Below are 12,317 nucleotides of genomic sequence, written 5' to 3'. Positions count from 1 at the left end.
ACTATATAGGTAGGCTGTATGCAGGACCCAACTGGAGTGCATAAAGAATTTAGAAGATTAGTGTGTGCCATGAGAAGTAAAAATAGTATTTATAAGAGGATTGAGGGGACAGGTTTGGCTGTTGGGCTATGAATATTAATAATAGATTTCATTTAAGATTTCATTATTTGCCAGACATTGTTTAGATGTTAGTTCATTCATCTTCATGACAGTCCTTACTACATCTTAGTTCTACCTATAGGAATACTAAGGTTCAGAGAGGTTAAGTAACTTGCCCAAGATTTCCCAGCTACTGAATGGCCAAACCAGGGACATGAATACCTGTTTGGAGCTTGTTTGGTGTTCTATTAAGCATTGGACCTCATAAAAGAGGAGTCTGGAAGAGATGTTTTGACTTTGTAATTTTTAATATACATATAGCTGTTTAATTTGGCTTCAATTAGTCAATTGAAAGATATTTTAACTTTCTTATTTTTGTGTTTATAAGATGTGAAGTTAGTGTTATTTGTATCTTCCAGATCACATACACTATTAGTTTCATCAACACTTAAGAGGAAACTCACTATTTTGACTCCATTCTTCATTTCAGGAATGCTGTTGCTTCTTTCTCATGTGACTTCAGTAATACATAGGTTCTTAATAAGACATGTAATTATGTCAGTCAAATTTAATTACAAGGTACTTCAAAGAATTAGTGGGAAATGGAATTAAAAGAAGTTTGTTTTGGTGCAGAAGTTTGTTAATTCCATGTATACTTTTTTCCTAATTCACGTTTTTCATGAACTTTTAAAGACTCCCCTCATTTCCTCATAATGATTGGATGTCAAAATATTTTGTACCAATTTTTGCTTATCTTTTAAATCCATTTTCCATGAACTTTTTGAAGTATTCTCATCTTTTTATAGTGATTGTAAGTCTTATTTATGGGCATTTCCTGAGATTATTTACATATACTCAGACAACTCCTCACCTTCATCTGGATTTAAAGCCCTGTGTTCATAGCTATGGAAGTACAGGCTCAAGCATTGATGTGTCAGCACTTCTCTATGGGTTCTCAGATACCTTGATGTTTTTTATTTGGCTCTGGGTCCATGCTGGTAACTGCCTTCTGTGCTTGTCTGTTGTTAGTTTGAACGCATTAATTATGAAAGATCATTCCCTTCTAATTTTCTCATCTTCCCTTAGTTGCTCCTCAGATAGTGCCTGAATAATGCAGTTCAGTAGGGGAATTACAAGAGGAAAAACTAATAGTTTGAAAGGATCTCTTGATACAAGGCTATATCACATGTATGCTGTGCTTGCCAAAACCTGTAGTATAATTAAGGAGATCTGCAAAATTTGGACCATGACAATTAGGAAAATTTAGCTGAGGCCACCTTAAAAGGGGGTAAAAGATAACTTGGTTGAAAGGAGGATATAATTTCATAGTTTTATCATAATCTTTCATGAAATTGAATCTAATGAGTTTGACTGGAAAGACTAGGACGTATTTTCATGCAGTAACCAAGGAGTTTTGGCTAATGTGTGGTGAATCTACGTAAATATGGAATAAGTAACACTTTGGTTTGTATATGTGCGTGTGTATGTATATAACTATTTCTTTAAACATTTTCATTTTTGGTGATTTGTTTTCTTCATCTGTTTAAGAACCCTATCACTAAAATGTGTCATATTGAACCTGTTGCCATAATTTTGAGGTCTCAATCCATGTCCTAATTTTTTTGCTCTTACATTAAGTAGCGAAACTAAACCAAAATAAAAATTCAGCCTCCAAAATCCAAACTTCTTTATTCAGTAAATTTGCATTTTATTACTAGTTTCAGCACTAATTCTAAAATCTTGGGCAAGTCAGTTAATCACTCTGAGGCTGCTTGATTTTTTAAAGTTCTTATGTATGAAATAGCTTTATTAGTTAGTCAAGTTGTCTTGAGATTCAAGGTAATTACCAAGCAGAGTGCTTTGTAAACTCATAACATTACACAGAAGTAGAAGGTATTATCACAGATTGAGTTTCCTTTGTCTGAAATAATTGAGACCAGAAATGCTTTATTTCTGAGTTGTTCGGATTTTGAATACTTGTATAGACTTTATTGGTTGAAAAATTCTATAATTTGAAAATCCAAAATGCTCCCAATAAGCCCTCAGATTATTTAGGAGCATTTTGGATTTTCAGGTTAGGGATGTTCAACCTATACCATGTTTTCTCAATGAAAATATCATTTAAGAAAACAAAATGCTGAAGAATAGTTCTTTGTAGTAATTATTCTTCTGATGAATTTTGCATTGACACCTAATTTAAAGTTTCAAATTATTATTTGAACAATGAATTGGATTTATATATTAAAGTGTTCTAACTAAAGATTTGTTTAATTTATTAGAGTTATTAAGCCTACGCTCAGATCAAGTTAGCAGCTAGACTGGTGTGCCAACCTGTTTTTAATCAGTGACTCAAAGCTGTGATCACCCTGATGTCACCGAATGGCCACAGCTTGTAAAAGGTAATTTTGAATGTTATGTTAGAGCCTTTAAAAGGCTGCCATTGTAAAGTGAAATACATGCTGTAAAAATGGAGAAAATGTGTAGTTGGCAGAAACACTGCCAAGAATAGTGGACCTAAGAGTTGATTTATTTCTTCATTTAGTCTCATTCTGAAATATTTATTTTTTTCCCCTCATTCAGAATATCAGTAGCCACCACTGAAGACTTATCTGTGTGGATAAACAGGAAAGCATTTCTCAAAAAATTTCAAGTTGTAACATATAAACATTTTATTATATACATTGTAAAGGAGATTTGTAATATTTCTTAATAAACATTTTAAAGTGTGTCTTTTACGTGGTGGGTGTTTTAATTAAGATACGTTTCTAGAAATTTTTATAACTTTAATAAAACTAGTATACTTTTCTCTCCTAGAGAGTTACAGTGGAGGTAAAAGGAGTGGCTTGCAGGATGGAGAAGCTGCACCCAGTATTATTGGAAGTGAGCCACCGTTTGAATTTGCTAGCTAATGCTGCAGTATTCAGATTAGTGGGTGTTTTGTGATCATACTTTTTGCTATTCAAATCAAGACTTAAAATTGAGACTTTTCTAAGCTGTATTTTCTATTTTTTTAATACTACTTAGTTATGGCTTCGTTTTTAAAATTTTCTTTCTGCTTTGTTACTCTGCTGGTTTAAGATAACAATGGCTTTTTTTTTTTTAATTTAGTAAAATTATGAGCACATAGTGGATTGTAACTCCCAACATCTTAGCAGTAAAGAATAAATAAGCTCTGAAGGAGCCAGAGTAGAGTGTGGGAACTGTTGTATAAGGGGGCCTTAAAAAAATTCATGTCCTGAAAAAAACATGTAAAAATTTAAAAGTTTTTCTGTATCAAAATTGTAATTCCATTTTTCCACAAAGTTTTTGAAGTGCCTTTGTGTGTTTCATAGTTTGAAGAGTTTGTATCCTAACTTTAGGATAATTTTTGGTAACTTTAAAATATTATTGAAATGTTTAAGCAAGATGACTAGAAATTTATTGAGAAATGGATCATTAATACTGCAAGAAGAGTGTTTATTCTCTGTATATTCATTTTTCTCTCGATTTAAAAAACATTTCCTATTTGAATAGAAAGTAATATGCTATATATGAGACCCAGAATAGATTTATTTTAAGGAAAATTTTTCAATTTTTTCTTATTGTTTTGTTCTTTTTCTAGACTGGATTGGTTTAAATTATTTGGTTTGACTCATAGACGGTTTTTAGTAACTCACTTTAACATACATAGATATTAAGTAATTATCTAGTATAACAATAGTGACATTTTGATACAAGTGATCACATACTGTTTAGGGGAAAGAAATTGGGAAAAATTGATGTTGAACTTTATCTCTGTCCTGTTTCAGAATCTCAAGACTTTGCAGCCATTATATGTTTTACTTTAAGGTTTGAGCTTGTTTTCCTTTTTGGCTGTGTCTTTCCTTTTTTTGCAGTACTATTTTAATTTTCCTATCATTAAGTCCCATTTTTCCCCTCACCTTGCCCTGATAATTTTTAGAGTTTGATACCTACATGTTTGAAAGCTTCTAATCTGCCCGTCTTCCCTCAGTGCCAGCACGAATTTAGTTTTTGTTTTGCAAGCCAGCTCTGTCTCTTTATAGTATGATATCTGATGCTAGGGGGTCACACTTGGCAAAAATGAATCAGCTGGTACATGGGCATATCATCAGTTTTTAGCTCTTCTGTCTAAAAGATACTAGTTTGGAAGCAATCTTGGGGTACTTACCCCACAAGGCTGGTAGAGACCAGGTGTGTCACAGAGGTGATTTGCTTGATCCCTGGGGAGAGGGTAGAGTGAAATTTTTACATTGTGTAACTTCAAAGTCACTACCACCTCCAGCATGCTCCGGTTTTTAGTTCTTAAACAATTTTCTATAAAATTTAAATATACTGGAAAGATCTAAAATAAATATTTGAGCTGCTGGAGTATTGCGTCCTTCGAATATGAATAGACTACAGTGAGTGTAACTTTGAAACCCTAATAAAAATTTTTTTTTGAAGCCCATAAATTTGGGGAACATTTTCTTCTAATGACTCTGATTTTAAAATTCTTTTAAGTTTTTTTTTTTTAAGTTGGATATCTGAAGTCTGATAAATTCACAAATCAAGTCCTTATAGTACCAATTTGATATACAGGTTTTGACTTCAAAGAAAATTTTTTTAACCTTTATTACGAATTTGAAACATTAGAAATTGGTATTATGTTGCTGTACATTTTTTTTTTAAATAAATTTGTGTATTTTTTATTTGTAAGAGTAACAGTTTGAGAGAAAGAGAGATCTTCTGTCTGCTGATTTGCTCCCACAGTGGCTGCAATGGCCAAGGCTGGGCCTAGCTGAAGCCAGGAGCCTCATTGAGGTCTCCCACATGGCTGGTAGAGTCTCAGACACTTGGACCATCATCTGCTGCTTTTTCCAGGCCGTTAACTGGGAGCTTGATTGGAAGTAGAGCAGCTGGGACACAAACTGGAACCCATATGAGCTGCCAGCTTTGCAGGTGGTGGCTTTATCCACTACAACACAACACCAGCCGCTGTTGGATTACTTTACAGCAGTGGTTGACTAATGCTGTTTATAAAAATGAATAAGGTAACAGGCTTTTTTTTTTTTTTTATACTGTAATAGTCATGGAAAATATGGGTTTGTGTCCTTCAAAATGAAAGTGAAAACCTTCTTCTTTAGAATTTTCAGTATTTCTACTTTAAATAACAGCAGTACATTCAGAGGTATCAAAGTAATTGACAACTATTTAAAACTGAATTAATTGACAATTATTCAGAGCTAACTTCAGTAGCCCAGGCAGTATACTTCAGATAGGTAGTACATCCTGCTAATATGTTTTTAGAGAGACCTAATTTCATTGTGGAATCAAGATAATCATGATCAGAATGGTATCTCACTGAGGCTGTTAGATTTTAGTTTGTTATTTAGTACAGAGATTGGCAAGCTTTTTTGTTAAGGTCTAGATAATAAATATTTTAGGCTTTGTGGACCATATGGTCTCTGCCACAGAGAGTCACTCTTGCTTTTTAAGAGTGAAATCATCCTTAGATAATACCTAATAGAACTTTATTTACAAAAACAGCTGGTGTCCCAAGCTTTAGTTTGTCTAACTTAGCAGTAGTTTGTTAACCATTTTGAATATCATTTTATTAATATGGATAATCAAAACTGGGCAAAAGATAGCTTCGTAAAATAAAAGCTTGTTTGTTTTTATTATAAATATTCAACTGTAAATAATTATGATTTATAGTGGTTTATCTGTTGGTATCTGACTAATGTTAACAGTTTCCTTTTCTTGAAGATAATGCATAATGTTTTTTATTAGTCCAGTACTTTAAATGTATTGTATGGTAAGCCGATCTGACTACTTTTTTCTCATTTGAAATGTTTATTTTAAAAACTATTGCATCTAGTGCTTATATTTTATTCTTCAACCTGTCTTTCCAAGTTATATGTTTACCCTTTTTTAGAAAATGGTGGAATATTTTACTAACTTTTTCTTCAATTGCATTTTACAGATCACCAGGAGAACCTCAGTCTGACGACATTGAAGCTAGCCGAATGTAAGTATGACTTGTTTACATTGCCCTAGACAGCTTTGAATATTACCACATTACTTGAAAATGATTTCTAGTTAAAATATTTTAAAAGCAAATTTGGACATAGAAACATACTTGCTTTTTTTCTTATCAAATACCTCAAAACCTTGGTAAGAAGTCACTAGATTTCTACACTTAAAATTTCATGCTCTTGGATTCTTATCTTTTTGCTTTATCCTTTGTGTGGTAGAAGGGAGGTTGACAAAGAAGTTGAGTTTAATAATCTAGTGCCATCTTGTGTGTAAGGCATCAGGTATTATGTTTTGGGTGCAGAGATGCATGAGAATTAGTTCCTGCTTTGCAGAAATTTAAAATATACTCAGATTAAAAGATGCAGAAACAATTTCATTCACTGAGGCAGAATGGTCACCAGAGTGTACCCTGGACGTAAAGTCCTGGAGTAAGCAGGTATGCACTAAGAACCTAATTCTGATGGAAGGGAGATAGGGTTAACTAGAGAAGACTAAGTTAAATCTTAATATGTGCCAGGGAAATAGGCATCTGGAACTGTGAGCTGGATTGTACTAAGCATAAGTATGAACAAAGTTGTGAAACAGCATAGGGTAGAGGACAGTGGGCAATTGAAGACTTTCAGATCATAGACTGGGAAAGAGGTAAGACTTGATAGAAAAGACTGTAACCATGGCATGCTCTCTGAAGGGTTTTGGCTTATATCTTACAGATATTTTGGAGTCCTAAAGAATTCACTCAGTAAGAGGTAGTAATGCTGTTAGACATGTATTGATAATAGCTTTAGCAGTGGATAAACAGGATTAAAGTTAGGATGATGACGACTTCAGTAGTTCAGTCAGTGAAATCATTAACAAGGACAGTAGTACAATATAAATATCAAAATAAATTTTCTAGGTATAAGGCAAATATTTAGAAAGTGAAGTAAGGTTTTATTGATTCATTTTGAAGACTTAAGTTTAAGGTAATAGAGGTGGTAAGGGTTTTTGAGATAGTAAGGATCAGAATGAAAGATACAGTTATTGGGTTTGACCTTGAATAAGAGGAAAGACATTTATCTGAAATTAGAAGAAAGAGGTAAAGATGATACATAATGTTAAATGTGTTTGTGCATGAGGGTCAGAAAATCAAGGTTTTTTAAACTGAAAATAGTAGGAAATTATTTTTTGTACTGATGGACATTGTGAATCTTCAAAAAAGGACTGTAGATATATTTTTCAAATATATATGCCAATGTAACTTCCTATTAATTTTTAAAAAGCTATAAAATATGTAACCCTCTTCACCATTTTAAATGTACAATTTAATGGTGTTAAGTTTATTAATATTGTGCAACCATCACTACAACAATTCTAACAGTGTATCATTTTGCCAAACTTTTTTTTTAAAAGATTTATTTATTTATTTATTTGAAAGGCAGAGTTCCAGAGAGGCAGAGGCAGAGAGACAGAGAGAGAGAGAGGTCTTCCATCTGGTGGTTCACTCCCCAGATGGCCGCAATGGCCAGCGCTGTGGCAGTCTGAAGCCAGGAGCTTATTTCAGGTCTCCCTTGTGGATGCAGGGGCCCAAGGACTTGGGCCATTTTCTACTGCTTTCCCAGGCCATAGCAGAGAGCTGGATCGGAAGTGGAGCAGCTGAGTCTCAAACTGGTGCCCATATGGGATGTTGGCATTGCAGGCTGTGGCTTTACCTGCTACGCCACAGTGCCGACCCTTGAAAAAACATTTTTAAGACTTGTGGAGTTAAACAAGATAATTCCCTATGCCCCTCTCTGCTGCCAGTCACCATTCTACTTTGTGTCCATGATTTTGACTAGTGAATACTTCATATAAGTATAATCATGCAGTTTTTATCTCTTGGCAATTGACTTATTTTATTTAGCATAGTGATCTCAAGGTTCATCTGTATTATAGCATGTGTCAAAATTTTCTTTTTTTAAGGCTGATTATATTTTATATATGTACTATATATACATTCATCTGTTGATGGATGCTTTGGTTGCTTCCATGTTTTAGCAATTTTGAGTAATGTTACTATGAATATAGGTGTACTCTTGAAGACTCTGCTTTCAGTTGTTTTGGACATATACCTAAAAAGTGGCATTATTGGATCATATGATAATCTATTTTTAATTTTCTCAGACCACTGTATTGTTTTCCACATTGGCTGCACCATTTTACATTCTTGCTAACAGTACACAAGGGTTCCAATTGTTCTGTATCTTGTCAGAATTTTTTTGTTTGTTTTGTTTCTAGATAGTAGCCATCCTAAGAGAATTGAGTAGGTATTTAATTTTAGTTTAGTGACCATGTACTTTTTATGAAACATTTTTTAGTTGTGTTTTGTGGAATTGTATAATTAGTATATAGTTAGGGAACTTGTTAATACTGAAAACTTAGTAAGTTACTAAGGGGTATGGGTGAATAAGTAGAATGAAGATTGTTGAGAGTCTCATGCCACAGTGGCTAGCTGAAATTAGAAACCTTATCACTCTTGCAGTTGTAAATTTTTTCTCTAGTAGCCAGAAGATTACATTATTCCAGGGTTAGGTATTAGCAGAATAGATGGGCTAGAACCACTAGTGGTATGGCACAGGATATTAACATCGGGGTAATAAGTTTATATGCTTTGGATGAAGGCAGTGGTTGGAGGGTTGTGGTGCCAGATCAAAATGTTTAATTGTTTAATGAAAAACCTGGCTTCTTAAGGTTTAGATGCTAGCAAGATATGATCTTGTATTACTCATCTTACAGAAATGTTAATTTGAAAAGCTATCCACACAGAAAAATTCCTTCAGAAGAGCTACGAAAATTATTTCAGAGATTACTGGATTTGGCACAGATGCTCCTGCATTTGGCACAGATGAGGAAAGATACATTAAAGAGAGTAGGAAGGGCAGTGTTAAATTACCTGCATCACTTCTCCTTTAACCCTGGGTAGCAATATGCAGAGATAATCTCTTTTGGGGGAAAAAGAAGGGCATAAACTTGAAACTTTGTATTTGACTTCAACAATGGTCCTGTTCCAGTAAAGTGGAGGGCCAGGCAAGTCCCCGACCCCAAAGTCTTAAGTTTATATCCATGGACTGAGCCTCTTGTCCCACCTTGGCTGAATACCAGACTTCTAGTTCCAGGACAGCCCACTTCTAAGCCAGTACCTGGAGCTTTATCCTCCTTGTGTTCCTTGTTCGAGGTCTCAGGGTCTCCTTATTACTCCTTATCCTTCTCGTGTTCCTTGCTTCAGATCTCAGGGTCTCAGTCAGTCTTATAGACCCTATTGCTGGGTTGATCCCTTCAAGCTAGGATTATCCCTGTGGACTCAAGTACAAGGCCAGATTCTGTGTCCTCAGGATTTATCCCATGGTTCTGTACCTAATCTCCAGGCCAGTACCCACATACCAAACCTCTGAGCTGGTTTTCCTTAATCTAGCCTGTGCACTTGCCTTATCACCAGTAGATGTGAAACTGCAAACCAATCTCTCTGGCCTCACGTTCCTATGGAACCAAAGTACAGATCTACTCCAAAAGACCCTGTGCCAAACCTGCCCCACATACCAGAATTTTAGTACCTCCCTTGTAGAACCTGCTCTTGAGGCCAGCCCTGTGGTCTCAGGTTCCAAGCTTGTGCCCCCATGAGGCCAGTACCTTGGACTTAGGCGCTAGGCTTGTTGTTGTGGGCCCAGGTGCAGACCCCTTCTAGCACCTGGCTGGTATTACAGATTCAGACTCCCAGCCTACTCCATCACCAGATCAGCCCATGAGGACCCAGGCTTCAGGCAGGTCCATGTGGACACAGACTATAGGACCGTGTTCCTGGATCCAATAAATAGGTCCACTTCAGTGCTGTCAGGTTTCATATCCAGACCTGAGACTTAGACTTCAGACCAGCCTACCCAAAGATTCCAGGAGCAATACTGCCTTTGCACACCAGATGGCCTACCACAAATCTCTGCAGGCTGACTGGTGAAGAACTTTCCCAAAGTCAATCTGTAAAAGATTGAAGTCCCATCTTTTTCAAATACAGATTTCAGTGCATGACCACAGGGATAAAGAACAGTCTGGGAACCATGACACAATCAAAGGAACAATATTACCAGTTTTCAACTCTAAAGAAATGGCAGTTTGTGATCTGCTTGAAAAAGAATTCAGAGAATTTTTTTTTTACGATTTTATTTATTTGAGAGGTAGGATTACAGATAGTGAGAGGGAGAGACAGAGAGAAAGGTCTTCCTTCCATTGATTCACTCCCCAAATGGCCACAATGGCTGGAACTATTCTGATCTGAATCCAGGAGCCAGGCACCTTTGCCTAGTCTCCCACGTGGGTGCAGGGTCCCAAGGACTTGAGCCATCTTCTGTTGCTTTCCCAGACCATAGCGGAGAGCTGGATTGGAAGTGGAGCAGCTGGGACTAGAACCAGTGCCAATTATGGATGCCAGCGCCGCAGGCAGAGGGTTAACCTACTGTACCATGGTGCCGGCCCCCAGATAATTTTTTTAAAGAAGCTCAGTGAATCTTAAACTATAGAGAAACAGAAAACAGTAAACTACCAAAATGAGAAATTTAACTATGAGTTTGAAATTATTAAAAAAGTCAAATTCTGGAGCTGAAAAATACAATGAAAGAAAAAATGCAAAAGAGGGCATCAGCAGTGGAAGAAGAAAAATCTGAATTTAGGTTATTTGAAGATATATAGTTGGGGCTGGTGCTATAGCATAGTAGGCTAAGCTTCCTCCTGTGGTGCCAGCATCCCATATGGGCACCAGTTCTTGTTCTGGCTGCTCCTCTTCTGATCCAGGTCTCTGCTCTAGCCTGGGAAACCAGTAGAAGATGGCCCAAGTCCTTGGGCCCCTGCATCAATGTAAGAGACCCAAAGGAGGCTCCTGTTGCCTGGCTTCGGATCGGCTCAGCTCCTGCCATTGCAGCTATCTGGGAAGTGAACCAACAGATAGAAGACCATTCTCTCTCTCTCTCTCTCTCTCTCTCTGTAACTCTACCTTATATAAATAAATAAATTTTTTTTTAAAGTAGAGAGATATAAAAGAGAAAAGAAAGAAATGGTGAATTTTTACAGGATTTATGGAACAACATCAAAAGGATAAAAAAAAGAGTGGAAGAATTTAAAGGAAAACAGACACAAAGCTTATATTATAATAGTAGGAAGATATCAAGTCCAGTAAAATTCACCATAAGTAAGGTTACATCAAGATATGTAAACAAATTTTCAAAGGTCAGAGGATTTTGACAGCAAAAGAAAAGAAATGTTTCGTATATTCCAGTAAGGCTGTAAGTAGACATCTTAGCATAAATCTTATAGGCCTAGAGAGGGTGGAATGAGACATTTAACCTGTTGAAGTAAAAACTATCAGCCTAAATAGCTTGCCTGGCAAAACTGTCGTTTAGAAAGGAAGGATAAATAAAAACTTTACTAGAAAAATTAGAGGGAATTTATCACCACCAGACCTGTTTTAAGTACAGAAAGGAATTCTTCAAGCTGGAAGAAGCCAGAAAAGGTCAATGAAAATAAAATGGATATTGTTTCCCAAACTAATTGATAGCAGAACTTTGATTGACACAGTTCTGTCTCTAACTACTACTATCTCATGATAATTATGAGATTAAATGATGTTATATACATAAATCACTAAGTGCTGGTGAATGAATGCTCTGTTTAGCATCTCAACTGTGGCACTACTCTCTACCCTGTTGCCCCTAGAAGAAATTGAGGCAACATGTTCAACTTGTGCTACTTAGAGCATATTTCCTACAAACTACTACTTTCCTGTGTTGGTTTTCTCTTCATTTTTGCTACTGCTACATTCTTGCCGACAGTACTATAACAGTGATTTCCTAACTAGATTGCCTGCCTCTAGTTTTGACCACTTTTGTTCCCCAGTTTAGTAAATGGAAGTATTGTAAAGGCAAATTTGATTAGTCATTTATCTGTTTAAAACCCTTTATTGACTAACTGCATCTTTTCTTAGCTATTGGTTTATGAATTTTATGAAATTACTGACAAAGTGAAGTATCTGCAGTTTTGTGGATAGAAGGTCATTAGTTTTTATTAAATTATTTCTCTGTGGGCTAAAATCAAAATTCTTTGTCCTAGCTTTTGAGTTCTCTCATGATCTAGCTTCTCCCTGCTTTTCCATTTTCATATTTTTATACTTCTGTTAGATTTCAGGCTCTTTAACTGCTTGTAGGTGT

General features: G+C 35.7%; 1 protein-coding gene across 29 annotated transcripts in view; it reads left to right on the top strand.

The window, feature by feature from the left end:
- Positions 1–12,317, top strand: part of UBE3A (ubiquitin protein ligase E3A) — a 97,818-nt gene that overhangs the window by 36,877 nt on the left and 48,624 nt on the right. For 11 of the 29 annotated variants that reach the window (XM_070053554.2, XM_070053548.2, XM_070053549.2 and 8 more), the window contains one exon: positions 6,062–6,106. The exons of 1 other annotated variant lie outside the window; for it this stretch is intronic. Coding sequence is in view for 12 of the 28 variants with exons in the window: in XM_070053548.2 (XP_069909649.1) it covers positions 6,105–6,106 (2 nt within the window). In the remaining 16 variants the exon portion in view is untranslated. Of the gene's footprint in view, positions 1–2,378; positions 2,499–2,913; positions 2,980–4,959; positions 5,130–6,061; positions 6,107–12,317 lie in introns of those variants that run through there. 17 more of the 29 variants (XM_089309218.1, XM_089309219.1, XM_089309228.1 and 14 more) reach the window with 4 other exon arrangements.

The sequence above is a fragment of the Oryctolagus cuniculus genome, chromosome 12 (genome assembly GCF_051225735.1).
Source record: "Oryctolagus cuniculus isolate XC-2025 breed Fujian yellow rabbit chromosome 12, ASM5122573v1, whole genome shotgun sequence".
In the NCBI taxonomy this organism is placed as follows: Eukaryota; Metazoa; Chordata; class Mammalia; order Lagomorpha; family Leporidae; genus Oryctolagus; species Oryctolagus cuniculus.
Note: the sequence above shows the minus strand (reverse complement) of the source record. Positions and strands in the feature narration are given on the sequence as shown.